At 41.4% G+C, this 20,750-nt stretch overlaps 1 protein-coding gene and 2 long non-coding RNA genes across 5 annotated transcripts; all 3 read right to left on the bottom strand.

Moving 5' to 3' along the window:
* Positions 1-4,260: 4,260 nt before the first annotated feature.
* On the bottom strand, positions 4,261-5,238 carry LOC135340191 (uncharacterized). The gene is made up of 2 exons (XM_064536513.1): positions 4,621-5,238; positions 4,261-4,350 (listed from the first exon to the last, which is right to left on the bottom strand). The coding sequence occupies exons 1-2, from the start codon at positions 5,236-5,238 to the stop codon at positions 4,261-4,263; spliced, it is 708 nt and encodes a 235-aa protein (XP_064392583.1).
* Positions 5,239-8,265: 3,027 nt separating this feature from the next.
* On the bottom strand, positions 8,266-15,356 carry LOC135339909 (uncharacterized). Its single transcript, XR_010396136.1, has 3 exons — positions 15,214-15,356; positions 14,987-15,095; positions 8,266-8,370 (listed from the first exon to the last, which is right to left on the bottom strand). It is a non-coding gene; the product is annotated as an uncharacterized LOC135339909 (long non-coding RNA).
* A 2,051-nt stretch (positions 15,357-17,407) lies between these two features.
* LOC135339910 (uncharacterized) lies at positions 17,408-20,304 on the bottom strand. 3 transcript variants are annotated; one of them, XR_010396139.1, is made up of 6 exons: positions 20,217-20,304; positions 19,535-20,155; positions 19,411-19,481; positions 18,612-19,358; positions 18,286-18,563; positions 17,408-18,236 (listed from the first exon to the last, which is right to left on the bottom strand). It is a non-coding gene; the product is annotated as an uncharacterized LOC135339910 (long non-coding RNA). The 3 variants fall into 3 exon arrangements; XR_010396137.1 differs by lacking the exon at positions 20,217-20,304 and having other exon boundaries at positions 19,535-19,834; positions 20,005-20,142; XR_010396138.1 differs by lacking the exon at positions 20,217-20,304 and having other exon boundaries at positions 19,535-19,866; positions 20,005-20,104.
* Between the last annotated feature and the right edge of the window lie 446 nt (positions 20,305-20,750).

The following is a 20,750-nucleotide window of genomic DNA, read 5'->3' as shown; positions in this document are numbered from 1 at the left end:
TCCCCATCTCCTCCGGACTCCCCTCTTCCTCCGATCAGTGATGGTCATTGACTGCCACAAACAACTGTCTCTGGATGCGCTCGTAGCGTAGTTATCAAACTTAACACATCCAAATCTTTCGATTTAGTATGCATAACTGAAACATGGCTGTACCAGATGATTAAAGACGCCCAAATTTTGTCTCCAAACTACACAATCTACAGAAGGGATCGTATCTCCCGTGGTGGTGGGGTTCTAATCGCTGTTTCGTCTCACATACCTTCACAAGAAATTCCTACATGTTCGATTACATCTGTGGAAATGGTCACAGTTATTTTATATCTGCTGTGTATATATCCCCCAAATTGTGAGGAATCTTATCAACAACAACTAATTATGGAATTGAGAAACCTCTAATAATTACTGGTGATTTCAATGCCTCAGACATCTGCTGGCCCGCCCATCAGTCATTCTCCAAAGATATCTGTAATTCTCTTTAAATCTCCTACAACTAATCAATTCACCAACACACGTGTGTGGCAACACACTTGACATAGTGGCTCCGGATAGGCTGAGGAATGTCATAGTGGACGATAAGAACAAGTTTTCATCTCTTTTGGCATTGCCATCAGACATTCTCAAGCTAGACCAGTGGAACCAAGAAAGATCAAACTCCCAAGTATGGACACTCACATAACTAATTACCGCATCCTTGCCCAGCACAAATTGACCCTTTTTGGAGTTTGATGTCAAGCGCCTTATCTTCTGCTTGCCAGCCATCTATCACAATATCTCCCAAAGTGGTTCGATGGTGAAGCTAGGCATCTCCTTAAACAACCATAAAACGCTCTGTTAGTGCACGGTGGCTAAGCAAAGAAAGCTTAACCGTCTGGAAGAAGAACTTACTAACAAACTAATCTCGGGTAGGCGTCGCTATGAAGAAAAACTTACTCAGAACTTTTCCTTCTCCCCAAAAAAACTGTTTCGTCACCTAAGATCTCAGTTAATTGTCAACTCGTCACTGACCCCCTTGAACTGGCAAATATTTTCAACCAATACTTCCACTCCACTTTCTCTATCCACTTTCTCTAAGAATAATTACCAACTCCCTCACACCTCATCTCTCCCGGCGCTGGCACACCAGCTAAGTAACCTCACAATAATGCCTGAGGAGACATACAAATGTCTTGATCCAAGCAAAGCTCCTGGCAGCGACAACATTAGTGCCCAAGTACTCAAAAACTGACTCACAGATGCACTCACGGGAACTCTTCAACCTCAGTACCAAGAATGGCCACTTTCCGCAACATTGGAAAATCCACAAAATTCGTCCTATCAGGGCCCAATCTCTCTTTGACTTTGTTCGTGACAAGCTAACTGTTCACCAATTCGGCTTCCTCAAACATCGCTCATGCCTCAGCCAGCTCCTCATCTACTCAAACATTGTCAACTCAATGGACAGCAAAATCCCAAGACTTGTCGAAGGCATTTGATACTGTATCGCACAATAAACTGCTCTACAAACTCTGGATGCTAGGCATAACTGGCCCTTTGTGGCAGTGGTTTAAAAGTTACCTTGAGAACAGACAACACTATGTAGAAGTTGAAGGCAAGCACTCTTCCTGTGCTATCTGGAGTTCCACAGGGGAGCATACTAGGCCCCCTTCTGTTTCTGGTATATATTGTTCCCTCCTCACAAGTGTTCCTGTTCGCCAAGCTTCTCCAAACTCCCACCTCCGAAGGAAACTGTACCCACCTTCAATCTGATTTACTGGAAGTCTCAAACTGGTGTAAGAGATGGAACCTAAGCATGAATAATAGTAAGTGCAAAGTCATGCGCTTAATCAGCCTGTACTGGAGGAGACCAACAGATACGTCATAGATGGAACCCTTATAGACTTTACGGACAACTACAAGGATCTTGGAATACTAGTATCGAGCACACTAGATTGGTCTAATCACTATTCACTCATCTGCTCTAAAGCCTATGGGGCTCTAAACCTCATTTGAAGGACTGTTAATAGCAACACCCCCAACAAAAAGAACCTATAATATATCACACTAGTCCACTCTCACCTGTCGTACTGTTCGCAACTATGGAGACCTCTACACTTTAAGAACGTAACCAAGCTGGAACAAGTGCAGAGAAGAGCAACTAAATATATTCTCTGGGACTACTCCTCCAGTTACAAACAGAGGCTTATAACTCCAGGCATGCTACCCCTAATGTACTGGCTGGATATCATGTTCCTAGTCAAACACCGCCCCAAGATAATTTCAACATACGCGACCATGTTCGCTTTGTCACTTTATCAACCAGGCTCGGTAGCAACCTAAAACTGTCACACAATTTCACCAGATTGAACAAAACACAACACTATTACTTCAATAGAGTAGTACGCCTTTGGAATGCATACCAAGCCTGGATCTGGAAATGCCGTACCGAGAGACTCCTCTTCAATTTCTTCTGGGATTATTTCAATACAAATTTTGACCCAGTCAATCTATGTACTTGCTCCAATTGTATTTAACCCTTTAACCGTCGGATTCTTAATTAACAGTGAAGAAGTGAAATGTCTGTAAATTCTCTATCGGGTTTCCAGAGCAATAAAATGCCTAGCAACCATATACCAATAGAACGCCCATACAACAAGGAATAAAATGGTGTGTTGCCATAACAACCACGGTTATTACGCTCACCCGTTTTTATCATTTTAAATGCGGTGAGATAAAATCCAAAAATTTTTTTTATGGATGAGCCTATCATAATTATGGTATAAAGGCTTGACTAAGCTTGATTTTCACATCATATGAATGTAACAGTGCTAAGATATATCAATTTGAAGTACAATACGTACATGTATTACTATATCGGTGAACGATCTATGAAATTTACAAGCTCACATAAAGATTACAGCTAATTCTATTTTAGCTATACTATACTATACTTACTACTGATATTCTAGCTATACTATACTACTTGCCAGAGTCACACAGTGAGCCGTCCTGGTCCATAGCTCTAGCGTCTAGGTGCATGTCCTCAGTCCCAGACAGTTCATCAGCGTCTGGCATAAAGCCTTTGGGAGGTATCCTACTATCTTCATAGGCACTGTCATCACCAGAGGAGACATCGCCATTGCTGTCCTCAAGCTGTTCAAGCACATCGGCACAAGTAAACAACCTAGCCATAGCTATAAACTTCGTGCGGTAAGATGCTAAATGAAATTTTAACATAGCAACGTGGCTTGGAAAATTCTAGACACGTGATTCTACAGCTCTTCCTCTATACAGGGATGTGCGTAGTTCGAGCTACTTCCTAAGTATCGCAGAATTAGAATTTCGCAAAAAAGTCACTATTGCGGGCCACGATCGTGGCCCGTGACGGTTAAAGGGTTAATTAAAAAATCCTTATTTGTAGTATAGTACGTACTCCAGCTAGACTTTTAAGAAGTCAAAGACTGGCAGTGTGCTCTATTCCTTACTAGTATACTCAGTTCTTTATTCATTTTTGTTCAGCGCTAATAATAATAATTATAACCACGCCTCGCATATGCGCAATGAAGTCCAAGTTAGATAGACCACACCCACTCGTACAATATGCGTCTTAGTAACCACCTTGGTTACGGTTACGGCTTTGCGCCTCGGGCTAACCGCAACCGCGGAGGTTACATAGACGCATATTCTACTCTTAGGTGTAGTCTATCCTATACTTATCCTCGAGACAAACTGCAAATCAGTGATTAGATTCGAGGTAAGGTCGTTTTTAAGCCGCGGCTAATTATCGGAAGTACGGCCACCTGCATGGTCCCAAGGGTGGCCGGATTAACGAGAGTCTACTGTATACCAACTTCCAACTGCCAATTGTCAACTCCCAACTGCGAACTCCCAACTCCCAACTAGCAACTAGCAACTACCAACCACCGTAGAGATCTCCTCTACTATCTATGCTATAATCGTGTTAGGTTCAATTCAGGTGGCATCGATTATAGCCCGGTTTGTCAATCACACCAATCGGTCATTGCCTGTCGAACACACCAATCGGTTTGTTTGCCTCTATGCTTGACCCTTGACCTGAGCTCTCAACCTGACACTATAATTATTAGACTACACTTATAGTCTCGCACCAGCCCCGATTAAAAAGTGGGTCGGGAGAACTTGAGTTGTGCAAGGCCTTAAGCAAATAAATTTATATGTACAGTATAGTTGAGAGTCCTCGGTGCTCAGTACAGTGCTCAAATCAGAATGGATCTACACATGCAAGAAGGAGAGAAGCTATAGCAACTACTCAGAGTCACTAGAAAGATCTAGACTGAGCAGCTGGCTAGTCTCATGTTTGTGTTCAATATTTATGTTCAATGGAAACTGACAAGACTGACAAAAAACAATCATACACATGGTTAAATAAGAACCTGTCAGAATGTTCTAGAATAGTTACTAAATATAGACTAAATGATGCAATAACTAATAAGTCATAATCAGTCAGAGTTCAACCTTGAAATTATATGTTCAACACTCCCACTTAATGAAAGGTTAAGGAAGTTCCAAAAGTCCCATTTGTTTTCGAAGTGTTTCATGACGTACTCGGGAAAGTGACTTGGTTAACAAATCAGCTAGCATATTTTCAGTTGGGCAATAAGTCACTTGGATTTCTTTCTTCTGTATTGCTTCACCCACATAGTGGTACTTGATATCAATATGTTTGGTGCGAGAATGAGACACCGGGTTCTTTGCCATAGCAATTGTTCCTTGGTTGTCTTCAAACAGATTAGTAGGTTCTTCTGCAGATTCACAGATGTCAGACATCAATCTTCTCAACCATATTGCTTCTTGACTTGCAAGGCTGAGTGCCACATACTCCGCTTCAGAAGTCGATAAAGTCACGAGTGATTGCTTTCTGCTACTCCAACTGACTGCTCCATTTCCCATCAAGAATACCTGACCACTTGTAGCGTGTCTATCATCATGATCTCCTGCCCAGTCAGCATCTGAGTAGCCAATCAAGTCTACATTCGCTGTCTTCTCATAGCCCAATCCAAGATGCATGGTGCCTTTCAAATAACGAAAGATCCTCTTGACTGCAGTGAGGTGTGCTGTGGTTGGTGCTGAACTGAATTTTGACACCCTTCCAACGGCAAAGGCGATGTCAGGTCTTGTTGCTGTGCTTGCATACATCAAGCTACCAACCATGCTTTGATACTGGGCTTGATTGACCTGATTGCTTTTGTTATCGTCTTTAACAAGTGTGACATTGGAGTCCATTGGTGTTGCCACTGGATTAGCTTCGGATAGTACCTACCATCAACATTTAATAGTCCTTGGTTGTCTTTAGTTAAGTATTTTTTTATAAGTCAACTTGTTGGGTCTGTCGGCACTAAAGCACCCTGTACCATAGGGAAATTTCTCAGGGTTACTCATAGCCTCAAAATTAGTGTCAGACATTATGTACAACGGTTTTCACCCGGTGCTAGGCACACTATCTCTGCAAATGCTTCAGGGTTTTCAATGGACTACTAGCTGTAGGACCACCTGTAAGCTCATCGCCTTCATCAAATGTTTTTGTTTTCAGATACAGTACAACTAGTGGTATCATTCTTGTCAAGAGTACTGGTAGATATACTCTGTGCACTACGTGTAGCTTAGGTACCACATCAAGGTGCCATTGCCCAATGTTAACCTCAAAGAAGAAACTGTAAGAAGCAAAAGACATTGCTTGACTTGGTTATTATGTATCTAAGTGATGGTTTCATGCAGCTTTACTGTTCATAAACGTTTGCAGTATAGTCCTTCAAACTGCTTTAGTATACTTTTAGACACACCACGGGCCTTGACCTTCATAGTAAGGGCTATTCCTTCTTTTTAGTCGACCTATATTCTCTTTACTTTTTAGAATATTCAACATTAAAAGTGACCATTTCTATGTACAGCACATTGTAGTGAGCAAGTGTTGCGAACGTCAACTCTAGCCTATCAGGGAGGACTAACACGTGCAAATGGTCCGCTTGCTTGCAGTAGCTGTCAGTATGAGTCCCCTCAGGTATATTAAATGATGTTCTAATTTGGAAAAGTTAGGGGATGATGGAAAATTTTACAGCTTAGCTAAAATCTGGGAAACTCTATTTAATGCGCCTCCTTATTAAACATGCGTATTGGAATTATCTGTATTGGAATTATCTTTGGGGATGTGGCTGCATTGTCCCCACAAAGGTCACATGACCTCCAAAGAGATAAAAATGTACGTTACAAGGGTTTAGACAGCTTACTCCGGCCGTGTTCCATAGCCGTAAGATTTTCTCCAAACTAGCAATTTTGAGCACTGCCAATTTTGAGCACTGCAAAGATATTATGAAGATAGCCAAACTGATGTTGTGACAAAGTTCCAAACCTCATGTCCTAGACTCATGCATATACACGACTAGGGCCTCAGTCTACTATACAACTACAACTACAGGTAGTACTGTACTGTAGGTGGCTGCAAGAATTGCCTGCGTGGTGGGCTGGACAACCACGCTGGTAAGCAGCTTTTTTTTAATTCTAATAACGATAACTTCCTAGCCTCGATCCCAGGATCCCAGGGTCTCCAACTAGGTCGCCTGGTATTGATTGTATCTGGGCGTGTATCTGGGCATGTGCTGTGGTTGCTCAAGTATTCGCTCGAATACCTTGAGCATCACTAATAGTGTATGTAACTCCGTAAAATCACTATTCACTAGTTTTAGAGCTTGTGAAAGAACAGACCTAGGTTCTCAAGTTTCTGCTATCACCTTTGATTGACTACACAATTACAATTTAATACAAGCGCTTGATTAGACCATTGATTGCCAGATACTCAGACTCTGGCTCTTGTATACTATGCTCAGGGGTGTCCACAAGTGGCTGGGCATTGTCAAGGTGAGTTGGACAGATTTAAGAAACTATTTCAACCACTAATATCAGAAAAGTATGGCAGAACCCTTTTAATTGAAACTGCCAATTCTAGTGTTCCAACAATAAATTCTCTCCGCTAGGAAAATTGTACGGAATGTGCTGTTGTCAACACTAGCATTCAAGGATTCATGATATAGTGTTGTTCATACCGTGAGAATTGACATAAATTTTTTCTGGATATGAGAGCCTACTAAGAAAACAGCCCCCTATACTACACATAATCAATAAGGTCATACATAGTTATTCAATGATACTTTTAGGACTGAATTAAGGCTGAGTTCATTGGCATTGTTGAAAATCAACAGGGATCGATGTAACAATCTGTCATCAGAAGTGAACATGGAGAGAACTAGTTAAATCATTTGCCCAACTACCCTCATCTTGTTACAGGCCTCAAACCTCAACTGATACTGTGTTCTAACAGCCACATAGTATGAACGTTCAGCATGATATTGCACAGTAACACATGTGACCGGAAGTGACAGAACCCTTACCGGAAGTGGGTGTGGCCCCAAATTTTCCGCGCTTTCCCCCTTTCCATTTTTCTAGATCCGCCACTGACTGGTACCTACAGCGTGCGCATAGCTCCAACACAGCGAATTTTTGAAAATTACCACTAGAGTGGCCGTCATATGACGGCTTCAACGGGGAAAAGGTTAACCTATACAAAAACTGATAATTATTATTCTCAATTTGAAATAATTCTTTATACACATTTTCTTTGTTGCCCAGTGAGGCAGATCAAAGCAATCCAGTGCTGGCATGTTGCATCACTGCCATGGCTACCATATATTGCACTGCATTATATGGCATTGTACTATGGTTGCACCAAAGATCAAAGGCTTCAGTTGTAGTTTATACTACCTGTCTGACCACAGCCATGCTTGTGGTCAAACTAGAACTGAATACAGTATCCCACCTTTGCAACAAACACTGTTTCAATTAAAACAATGACACACAATCAATATTTGGAATAGAGAGAATTCAATACAAATTTAGTCAAATGGAAGAACTCTGTGAACGATACTGGTTTGTTTGTGTTGCTTTTTTTCAACTTTCAACATTGGTTGTCACAACCTGCTTATTACATTGACCAGGAGCAGTAAGAAGGGTCCATACTGCCAAGGACTGGTTCCTTCACAATTCCTCAGGGTACATTTGCACTCTTTGTAGACAAGTAGCACCAGAAGATGCAGAAACACAGCCTTCACAATTGATCATAGACGCTTGCTTGAATCAGCCATCACTAAATTCATTGCATAGCTATAGCAACAGTGACGTCAAACAAGCATGACAGGAAGTAGCTAAACATAGTAGTACAGTTCTTTGTTAACTATAACGTAAATTTCTCTAAGAGACCCACCCTCCCACCCAATACTTCATTTGGTGCCTGGTTTCATCATTTATTCATTTATTGAATTGCGTCGGAGGTCTTGAGATTGGTCCTTGTGTGTCTGCATTAGGGTCCTGTGTGTGTGTGTGTGGGTGGGTGCATGGAAACGGTGATGTTGTACAGTTTATTTACACAAGTGTTTGGAATGCATAGGTAAATTGCATAGGTAAATTGAATCTAAGCTTGCTATAGCTACTTAGTAAGTGCAATTTTTGAACATTTGAGGGCTGCGTGTTGAGGTGTTGAGGTGCTACGTCTGGTGCATAGTGTACACGGGCAACAATCACCGTCGTGAAACTTACTTGCGTATACAATTTATAATTTACACTGCTCTCCCATTATTCACCAAGAAAGAATCAATTGTATGTACATCATTGTGAATTTTTTTTGATTTTGTTACGAGGATAACTGGTATGTTACACCCTGCAGTGCTGAATTTACATGCTGAATTTACATGACAAAAATACCTTCCAAGTATGTGTGAAGTGTTTAAGACAAAAATGGCCCCAAGCCAAAGAGAGTAAACACAACTTCTTTTTCTATTTTGGTTAACTGGTAACCCCACTGGCTGGCTACAGCTGACACCAGGTCATGTGCAGTTTGCAGCAGCAGCTCCACCCTTAAATAAAAGCAACTTTTGTGCAAGGAGGTAGTAAGCAACCCTCTGTAAATCCCTGTAAATGTTGCGTAGAATAATTGCATTCCACGGCAGATGTAGATTCACAAATTACAAACAACAATAGAGTAACGTGATTTTAAAGAAACCAGAAGAACTACTTAGGACTGAGCTGTCTATAGCACAGCAAAAAAGAACTAGAGACATGCTGAGAACAGAGTCGTGGGCTACGTATGGCCAAGGAGTAGGATCCAGGTCCCAGAGTCTATGGGGTGCCGTTAGTCTCAAAACTAAAAAAGAGTCGATACCAGATCGATGTTTAGAGACAAATTTATGCTTAACAGATCGATGTTTAGCAACCAGATCTTTGCAGACCAGATCGATGTTTAGCGACCAGGTCGATGTTTAGCAACCAGGTCGATGAGCGAAGCTACCAGATCGCACAAAGTGCAGATATTAGAGCGTGGTTTCTTGTGATACTTAATTAAAATTGTGCTAGCTAGTTGCAAGATTACTACTGCTGTTACAAACAGCGGTTTATTTAGTAGAGCACTGGGTATAATTAGGCAGTAGGGCATCTCTAGCACAATTATTAAGGCGTATCACAAGAAACCACGCCCTAATATCTGCACATTGTGTGATCTGGTTGGTAGCTTTGCTATTGGGTAATTCCATATCAATTCAGCAAAAGTTCGCACATGACCCCCTCGGAATTGCGTCATAATGTTGTATGGCTTTGTGGTTATAGCCACTAAACATTCCACATTTTGTCTGCACTGTTTTACTGCACTGACTGCTATTCAAGTCCTTGTAACTTTCCTATTCTTAAAGATGTTATGAAATTGATAATATGTGACAGGCTCTAGGAAAACCAGACTATTGGAGCAGACTAAAATTTTGGTGATTAATGTACCAAGTGATAGAGCAGAGCATTGCCTACACAATGATATGCTTAGTTTTCACATACCTAGTTTCATACCCGAGTTATGCGCGTTGGAAACTCGAAGCCGTAAAATGTAGTATCGAGAAAAACGGCTCTCAAAGATTGCTTAATTAGGAAAAATAAGGTAATAGCGAAAGTTTGGACGAAGCGTTTCGATGGAAAGAGTTGGATTTAGAGCATCAGATTTTACAGAGAGGTAGTAGAAGGGCTGTAGATACTTATACATCAATAACATTTTATTTGAGATTTTATACTGTAGGCATAAATTTAGCTGTAGCTCAATACTAAATTCTGCTCCAATAGTCTGGTTTTCCCAGAGCCTGTCACATATAACCTCGGAGCATGCATGTACTGTATGGCTTCATTTGGTAAATAATAGGGGTGACAGATTCTTTGTGAATTGAACCTTTGATCTTTCAAAACAGACTGCTCGGAATTTCGTAAATTTTTTTTAGGTGTATACTTAGGCCCTTATTTATGAACTGTGAACATTTCATGTTGGGGGTCCATTGGGATTGAAAGATATGTAGTCCTATAGAATAGTACATATGCCTCTCTCAGTACACTATTGCACACACTAACACTGTTTGTGTTTATTTAATTAAAAATAATTGTGTGTTTGATCATGCATGTATCAAAGAATGATAGCTTGAACAAGGACAACCTCCTTTTTCCTTAGTGCAACCAATAATTTTATTAGCAGCAGTCAATTTTTACAGTGCACTACTGCCTAGCCTACTGCTTACAAAGAAAAACAATGGCTCGCAATCCCTTTGATTTTACCTGGGCACTATTGGAGAAGTCGCAAGAACAACTTAAGACCTGTCACAGAATGGATGTGTGAGAAAGCTCCACAACTTTCTATTTCCTCCAAGATCTGTGACACCTGCCGAAAGAAAATTAGCAAGCAGATACCACCACCTTCTCCCTGAACCTGCTTCCCCATCACCTGAAGTCCCTGACTGACTATGTGCCAACATCTGTTTCCACCATTAATAAATATTTGGCAGAAATTGGTGAAACACCTTATTCCAGCCCGTGGAAAGAACTATTCTAGCCAAAAAATTAAGAGGATTACAGAAGCAATGCAGCACACAGTTATCACTGGCAACATTTTAGACGATGGGAGTGAGATGATTCAACAGCTCAAAGAAAAGTTTGAAGTAGTATCAAAAACAAGTGCAAATTCTCACTGTTTTGCCCAAAAGCTGGACAGTGAAGAAGATTCAGGAGGAATTTGGTGTGACAAAACACACAGCACAAAGGTCAAAGAAGATTGTAGAAGGTTCTGTAAATGTGTGTTATTTTGTCTCAGTAGAGTAAGTTATTTTATTTTATATTTGCACATCTAGTGTGCAATAGTGTACTGAGATAAGTCACAGCGAGGACTATTCTATAAGACCTTCCAATCCCAATGGAGCCCCAACATGAAATTTTCACAGTTCATAAACAAGGGCTTAACATATACCGTAAAAAAATTTAACGACATTCCGAGCAGTCGGTTTTGAAAGGTAAAGAATCTGTCACCCCTATTATTTACTGAATGAAGCCATACAGTACATTAAATGAAAGCCCATCATGCATGCTCCAAGGTTATAATAATTATCAATTTCATAACATCTTTAAGAATAGAATAGCAGTCAGTGCAATTTTGAGGGGGTCATGTGCGAACTTTTGCTGAATTGATATGCCTATTGCTAAACATCGACTATTGCTAAACATCGACCTGGCTCGACCTCTTTGGTAAACATTTAGTTTTGAGACAAATGGCACCCCATAAGAGCAGACAGCATCAGCATCCAGTCACAATTCTAGCTTTCTATTGTAGTGACCCTTTTCCATTGTTCCTGGTACGGGATCACTTCAGCTGTAAATACGTAGGGTACCTCGAATAAAGGCCGCGTGAAGCTAGCTAGCTGCCAACCTGCTGCTTAGCTTTTGCTCGCTTTTATACGACAACGAAGCTCATTTAAAACTAATCCATGCAGTGCTAGACTCACATGTCACACACACGTCACACACAAACAAACCAACGGACTCCTCGGGTTGAGCACTAAAGTGCAAACCCTCGGCTGGTGACATGATTATAAGAAACCAGAAATATAATGCAGTGCATATAGTGATGTTGTTATCACGTATGACAGCAACTACAGACCATAGATAGTAGAGCCTAGAGGAGAGGGATTGGAAACACAGGGATTTCACGCGGCTGTCATAAAACCCCCCGGGCCTAGAATGTTAACAGTTTAGGCCCTCCAGGGGGTCCAAACTGTTAACATTGTAGGCTCTCCATTGTGATGCTATCGCACGATAGAACGAAGTCAAGAGATATGGTAAGGTTAGCTCTGCAATCACTTGCCTATCATGGAATGGAAGATTTACCTTTCAAGTTACTCATGCTTTACCGCAATGTTGGATCTGCCTGTAAGAGTTGCATAGCTATCGCCATAATTTTGCAAATTTTGCAACTTCGTGCTTACTTTCTCAGCCAAATTTTAGGACAAAAAAGTATAAAGACAACAATTCATATCTTCCTCCATGTTTTCCTATACATAGAAGATGTAAATTGTTGTGGGGATGCTCCAATAGCATCACTGGCTCAGCTCTCAAGTAATGTGGAATCACAGATAGAAGTCAAGAGAAAAACTGTTGTATCATGGTGGAATCACAATAGCAGTTTCCTTTCGGCCTTTCGGCCTGACCAATTCGGGACAGTTGGCTGCATGAGGCCTGATTCATAGAATGACATGGTGCAGCTGTGAGACCAGTGGTATACTACTGTACATACATGAAATGTGTGTGTGTGAGGAGAGCTGCATTCAGTAACTGGCACTGCATAGACTGCTGTATTGGTGTATTTTGAGAATGCACTGTCACATAATGTTACCGCTGTTAATGGGGGGCCTAAAATTTTATGACACCGGAAATTAACAGGAAGTTAATTTAATGGGAGGAGATTGGGGGAAAAGCTGAATAAGCTGATCAACTACTTAGCTACACATAGTTGCTGCTGTACATCCGAATGACTGACACTTTTTTCTTTGCAAATACTTGAGTGGAGATTACACACAAACCTTGAAATTAACAAGGCATGCATTTACAAAGAAATTAAATCTAGAAACTTGATAATTATTTATACTTTATGGTACTGGTACTAGGCATTGTTCATTATTATAGATCTAGACTGCTTCATAACATTATGACTTTCACACAATTTTGATGTTTACATAAAAATGTAAAATTTTATGAGCCTGACGCCCTTTTAAGGCAATGGTGTATTCAGTCACTGTTTAGCTGTTGCAAAAGAATTGACTAATCATAATGCATAACAGTGAGGTTATCTCCCCTCTGCCGTTGGCATACTCTCCGTTAAATTCTCTTTCCAGCTATAGCTGTATAGAGTGACTGAGCCCAGCTATAGCTGTATAGAGTGACTGAGCCAGCTTACTGTGGCTCAATATGTTTTGCTGTTATCCCGTGGATGAAGTTTCAGGATTTGTGTTAATAAAGGATTTGTGTTAATAAGGCAAATCCTAAAACTATATACATTGTGCAGTCTCCTTTATATTTACAGTCCTTCTATTTCCAGCCATAGCTACAGGGTATGCATGTATAGAGTGACTGAACCAGCTTACTGTGGCTCAATGTGTTGCTGTTATCCCATGGATGAAGTTTCAGGATTTGTGTTAACGCAAATCCTGAAACTACATCGTGCAGTCTTTACAGTCCTATAGCTTCAGGGTATGTACTGAGCCAGCTTACTGTGGCTCAATATGTTGTAACGCAACAAAATATTTTGGACACTTTCTGTTAAATCATAGATTGAGATTGAAAAGGAAGGGGATTGGAAACGACCAGGCCTCCCTGTGTAAATGGTTGAAACACTCCGCGTTATGATTTCGCGATTATTTTTGTTTTGACCGTACTCTGGTTGTATTTCAACCGCTCTCCTATCCACTAGCGATCACTCAGAGGCTGGGAGGTTACTCTAGAGAAGTAAGTTTACACAGCGCTGTCTTTACTCTGTTTTTGAGTATAGAATGAATTACTCCATGTCAACTTTTCTCTTTCCCTGCTGCGAAGCCTAAACAGCAAAAGAGCTATGGTTTCATGCCTCATAAACGTTTGCAGTATAGTCTGCTTTAGTATACTTTTAGACACACCACGGGCTCTCACAACTTCATAGTGAGGGCTATTCCTTCTTTTATAACATTTATTTGTTTAGTGATAGTGGTTGCGTTGCTTAGTCGACCCATTACTTTTTAGAATATTCAACATTAAAAGTGATCAATTTCACCATTTCTATGTACAGCACATTGTATGGCAGCCAAGACAGGCACGCCCTATAACGCGGAGTGTTTCACGCAAAAATTTTCGTTTCCAATCCTCCCCTTCGTTTAATTTAATTCTAGATAATTGGTGTTGCTGTGAACTAAGAGACTAAGTAGAGACTAGTTATGACCGGTGTGATCGAAATCGTGCTGAGTCCGTCCTGAGAACTGCTTCTTTTATTTGTTCTTTTCAATTATCTTGGCCACTCAAAAGAGTGCAGCCCGACCTAACCGCAATTTTTGTGTGTACCAATTGGAAAGAGATGACCTGCGGGAACTGCTCGTGTGTAAAAACAGGTCTGAGCTGCAACGTCTCGACTCCTCAGCGACCAGATGCCAAAAACGGACCAATATTCTATTCAACCCAACCACCTGGGCACTCCCCACGCCAGACACAACCAACACCTCAACAGACAGGCACTGAACACAATCAAATCCCAAGACTCCTCCCAATGGCAAGTCTAACATTTATCTGGGGAAATCTGTGCGTGCATTGGAGAAAAAAATTTTCCTGTACCGTTTGGGAACGCAGGAAACTCTTTTGTCGCGGTCACATCATATGAATGTAACAGTGCTCAATTTGAAGTACAATACGTACATGTATTACTGATGCTTTCCATTACCACCCAAGAAGTACATCGTGAGTATCATTTGGTTGTTTTGATAAGGTGTACCATCGCCTCTGGTATACATTGTATAACCATCAGCCCTATTGTCATCTCTTTAGAACTGCACAGCTAGTGTGAGTGTGATACCAGGTATCTCTTCACTCTTTAGAACTGTAAAGAGCAGTATGGTACCTTCGTCACCACTTTTGTAGTTCATCTCCGTCATCGTTGGACAGTGAGACAGTGACCCACTTCCATCAGACGGTCCACCGGTCCACCCCACCCCCGTTGACACCTGATACTGTTGATGAAATTTACAAGCTTTACAAGCTCACATAAATACTGTTCATTACTGCTAATTCTATTTTAGCTATACTATACTTACACTACTGATATTCTAGCTATACTATACTACTTACCAGAGTCACACAGTGAGCCCTCTCCTGGTCCATAGCGCTAGCGTCTAGGTCCATGTCATGCATGTCCTCAGTCCCAGACAGCGTCTGGCATAAAGCTGGTAGCTATCCCCTCTCCTTCATAGGCACTGTCATCACCAGAGGAGATCGCTGTCCTCAAGCTGTTCAAGCACATCGGCACAAATAAACAACCTAGCCATAGCTTCGTGCGGTAAGATGCTAATTTTAACATAGCCGCCTAAAAGGAACGTTCTGAGCATGCGCATGCCACCCTTGACCTTTACCCATGGTGTGCTTCAAATAACAACACTATAACACTATAGACACTATACAATGCAATAAGAGTAGATCACTGACATAATAGCTAGCTATAACAACTGCATGGTAATACGAGTTGATAATTTTTGTCGAGAAAGATCTACCGAATATACGAAATCATCCATGACCATGGAATCAGTCTACATCTGACACGGTTTTCTCTTCGTCTACAGAGTCATGGGCATCATTCAATCTAAATCTAGGTCTAGGATCAGCTATAATAAGTAGATATAGCTGCTTTACAGTGAGAGTAATAATAACACTATCCCAAACTCTCCTTTCCTTTGGATGATTGTTTATCATGAATAACATGAGGTATATACACATCTTATAACTATACGTACAACTGTATCAATGCATGCAAAGAAACGGCTCCCAAGAGTGGGTTGCGGTGAGATTTACTTGCAGCAACGGCACCGTCAAGCCCCGCCCCCATGAACTTCCGTCTTGCCTTCCGTTAATCTGAAAGAAACGGAATGCAGTAAGTGTCCGTTTATTTTTGCTGTGTCAATGTTCTCACGGTCAATCAGGACTCACGGTCAATCAGGACCTGCTGAAACTTGTCTATGAGGTTGTATCGGCAGACGCTCTTTTCTGTTTTTTTCACATGATGTCCACTGCTGATGTAACTAGCCTAAACAAACTTATATTGATACTTATATTATACTCTTATATTATACTCTTTATACTCTTTATTTTCTAGCTTACTCCCCTCTTCCCCTCTGACTCGACAAGCATCGATATCCTCACTGTCTAGCTGCACTAGATCTTGTAGCAATTGTTGATTGGTCAGCTCAATGCGCATGTGCTGTTACCTACAGCGCTCCAACACAGCTTGCACGTACACGTTGGCATGGCAGCTAGCTAATAATAATGGTTAATTTTTACACATGCGCATAACCAAGCCGATAATTGTTGTGGCCGATGTTGTGGCCGATAATTGTTGTGCTATCCACGTGGTTTTTTAAACCCTTCTTGTCACCAATGTGGGGATGAGGTCGGATTACATTCATAAACGTGTGGGCGGGACACAGGAAGCCACGTGAGCAAACAGCAGAGATCTGGCTAGAGTAAGGCATCATAATTATATCGAGTATGGGCTAAGTGCTAACTATACCAGACGACTTATTATTGGAGCTTGGATATCACAGAGATCGTTGCAGCTAGACCATAAGGGTGCGGATCCTGCTATACACAGCTGTATAGTGGTGCTGTACCAACCACTATATATTTAGAGGATCAGATTTTACAGAGAGGTAGTAGAAGGACTGTAGATACTTATACACCAATAACATTTTATTTGAGATTTTACACTGTAGGCACAAATTTAGCTATAGCTCAATACTACATATTGTATAACTGTATTATAACTGTATAGTGGTGCTGACATAATAATACAATAATACAGTAAAAAAATGTGACAGGGCCTAGGAAAACAACCCTTATGGAGCAAACTAATAATGTTCAGTACACTACAAAGTAAAATATTTAGAGCTATTTTAGGATTTTGGTTTTCTTTCGTAAGAAGTAACTTCAATATCTCCTCTAACTAAAAAAAAATTTTTTATCCGAAAATTTTTTTGTATAGCCGTTACAAGGCAGCCATTGAATTTTTTCATGCTGTTCTTGTATGCGGATAGAACTTCGAACATTAGTTTCTCAAAACGGTAGGTCAATACTGTCCCCCTTTCACCCGAAAATATTTTGGGGTAGGAAGGTGCAAAGTGAGTGATATTGTAATCAATTTGAAGCTTAAGCACTGCTTTATTTAATTAAGCAATAAAATACAATTAATTAGTTTGCTCCATCCATAAGGGTTGTTTTCCTAGGCCCTGTCACAAATTATTATTTTTTGTTTTCATTTTAAACATTCCCAATGTGTTGTATAACTTGTATTAATTATACACAAATATACATCAATTATACAATAAGAATTATCACCACTATACAATATATTATTTGTTAACTTGTATAACTGTATAAATTATAATAGAAGATAGGGATATATATAGTATTAGGGATATGTTAGGAGGTTAGAGGTTAGCGTTAGAAATACATTTCGGTTAGGGTTATAGTTATAGTTATAGGGTTAGGGATAGGGATAAAGATAATATGATTCCGGTTCGTCCTTTTAGGGTCCAAAACGTCCTTTTTTGTTCTCAAAATGTCCCCGTCCCGATATCTCGTCCCTCTGCCAGCGAAGAAAAAAGGGACGAAACTTCCTCGCCCAAAACATTTTTTTCGTCCCATTTTCCATATTTTCGTCCCAAAATTTTCTCGTAAAAATTTCTCCGTCCCTTTTGGAAATTGTCCCGTCCCTTTTGGCCTTTTGGAAGGTGTCCCGTCCTTTAGGAGTTTCTGAAACATTTTTGCGTCCTAATTAATTTCAAGCCCTCATATGACATCATCATGGGTATAAGTGGTCATGTGACATAAATGAAGAAGTAAACAGGTCAAAAATACAGCAGGACTGCAAACATGAGTACTTATGATGAGTACTTTATGTTTAGATCTGTTTGCAGTCTCTCTGCATTGTTAAGGCTGAGAAATACCTTGCAGTTGTGCTGTCGATCTAGTTTTTATCTCCTCGGAGGTCTTGCTCTCTCTTAGGAATTAGGAGCGGCGAGTCCTCCCGTGTTCGTTTCCTAGTAGACTTCGTCCTCCGAGGTGTCGGAGGAGAATTCCTTGTCTTTGACCGCTTTGTGTATCTGCATTTGCAGAGTGTGAGGCAGAGGCAAAGGTGTGGTAGTGCAGTACCTCTGTTTCGGTCGAGTAGGAGAGGTGCCTGGCAGTGTCCTTCGGGTCCAGCTGCCACTGCAGCAGCTAACTTACGAGATCTCGTAGCCGAAATGGTGGAATATCTGCTTTGATCTTTGATTGAATTTATTGAAGTTGTGTCCACCAGAGAGCGTCAATCTGGACAGGGCGGATGTACTGGACGTACAGGTCCACGTCCAGATGACTTGATCACGTAGAGAGTACGCTGATCCTGCGCCAAGAGGCAGTTATTAACTGCTCCAGGTCTCTGCCAGGATCTGTATACGGTTAGAATAAGGTCAGGGTCAAGTGTTAGCTAATTGTACCTGAATGTGAGCGGGATAGATATAATCGTTGAGCACTCGTCCATTAGTTTATCAGTGATGGGGTCGACAAATAGGAAGTCATCCATCTCCAGGCCGTCTGTGGATATCATTTCTTGCCTTACGGCTCTCTTGATCGACTTATTCTTCCTCCAAGTGCACTTCCACCCTAACATAACTTCCGACATGTGGAGTGACTCTTTGTAAGTACGTAGTCGCTCTGAGGAACTTTAGTGCTGCCTCTAGCTTGGTGCCTCTAGCTTGGACAGCTTCCCGTTAACACCTACTGCTTGGTCCAGCAGTAATTCAGGACCTGCTTTCTGTTGAGGAGGTGGTTCCAGACGGGTTCTGCCGCGAGGGGGTCTGGTGCATATTTCAAAAATTTGGACATGGGCTTGTGCGCTCCTTCTCATCCACACTAATCAAATGTTTCTTAAACAATAATTATGGTTGGGCTGTTGAGGGGGTTGAGGGGGAAGCGCTGCCCCTAATCTCTCCTGCATTGGAGCGGAAGGCTGCCCCCTCGTGCTCCTAATGGTCGGGTGCCCCACCTGGGAGTTCGTGGCCCTAGCGGCCTTGACCTGTGGCATGCTGTGAATGTAATAATGAATGTAATAATGAATGTGTCCTGCTGATTCAGGTCTACACGACTCTGTAGTACGATGTCATGCTGAAGGTTGTGATGACAGAATGTGTCTTGACTACGAGGGAGGACTTTGTAGTACGCTCCTCTTTCATGGGTGTGGCATGCTGTGTGTAATAATGATCGTTTAGTGTGATGACTGAATGTGTGTTGACTAACCTGCTCATTCAGCTGTAGTACGCTGTCATGCTGTAGTGTGATGACTGAATGTGTAACCTGTTGATTCAGGTCTACACAGGAGTCTGTATTGTTTAGATGTGATGCAGAATGTGACTTGACTAACCTGCTCATTCAGGTGTACACTCGAGGGAGGACTCTGTAGTAGTACGCTGTCCAAGGGAGTGGTCTCCTCTTTCACGGGTGTGGCATGCTGTAGTACGCTGTCATGCTGAAGGTTGTTTAGTGTGTTGACAGAAGCTCATTCAGGTGTACACTCGAGGGAGGACTCTGTAGTAGTACGCTGTCCAAGGGAGTGGTCTCCTCTTTCACGGGTGTAAGGTAATAATGATTGTTTAGTGTGATGACTGAATGTGTCTTGACTAACCTGGTCTACACCAAGCACACTTGAGGTTGCACGTGGACTCTGTGATTAAGTCGTAATGATATGTGACTAACCTATACGAACATAACAATTGTATGCAACAATAACAATTGTGTGCGTGATTTGTGTGTGATGTTGCTGCTTAGGCTGACATAAAAATCTGCATGACATAAAAATGAATTACTCTGGGTCATATCAATAATTAGACAAACCTCATCTATAGCTTGACTCGAATCCGCAACACGCTATTAAATTGACACATAAACGTCACATAAACGTCAGTGTCCCAGTCGAAGGACTGGTTGATCTCCGACAGGCTCTTTGACTGCTCAGAGCCTTGTTGAGAGAGGTCAAATGACAGACCTGTTTGTACAACTGTGATAATCATCTATCCCTGAGTTCCCTAACCCGAACCCTAACTCACTCCAGCAGCAACTTGTGTACAGTGTCTCACTGTATTAAATAAAAAAAATTGGAATTCGTCTCAAAACTTGACTCTGGCAATAACTGTGCATTCAATTAAGAATAGGTAAAGATCATGAATGTAAAGTATTATAACTGAGCTAACTGAGTAAAACGAGCCCTCCTCTTTTTCCCAGAGTGAGCTCAGGGTAAGGAACCAAAAGGGACCGAAAGGGAGGTAGAGAGTAACCACTCCTTTTGCAGTACGCCAATTGTTTATTGCCGCGCTTCACTGGTCCAAAGCGTCCCTTATGTGTCCCAAATTTACCAGCCATGATTCAAAGGTTGCATCTATACTGGAGACTAGTCGGGAGTAGTCTCTTGCCAAGACGTGGCCGGGTTGCTGGGGTTTGTGGGAACGAAAGGGTAGATTCCCGTCCCTTAGCGTCGTCCCAAAAGCGCTACAAACAGTAACTGAAGACATGAGGCATGTAAGAACATGAGGCGTGGTCTCTTGTAAAGACTAACCCACTATCAGGATAACTCGGGTCCCCCT

This window comes from Halichondria panicea, chromosome 8 (assembly GCF_963675165.1).
Source record: "Halichondria panicea chromosome 8, odHalPani1.1, whole genome shotgun sequence".
NCBI classification, from domain to species: Eukaryota; Metazoa; Porifera; class Demospongiae; order Suberitida; family Halichondriidae; genus Halichondria; species Halichondria panicea.
The sequence above is the reverse complement of the archived record's forward strand: the minus strand, read 5'-3'. Positions and strand labels throughout refer to the sequence as shown.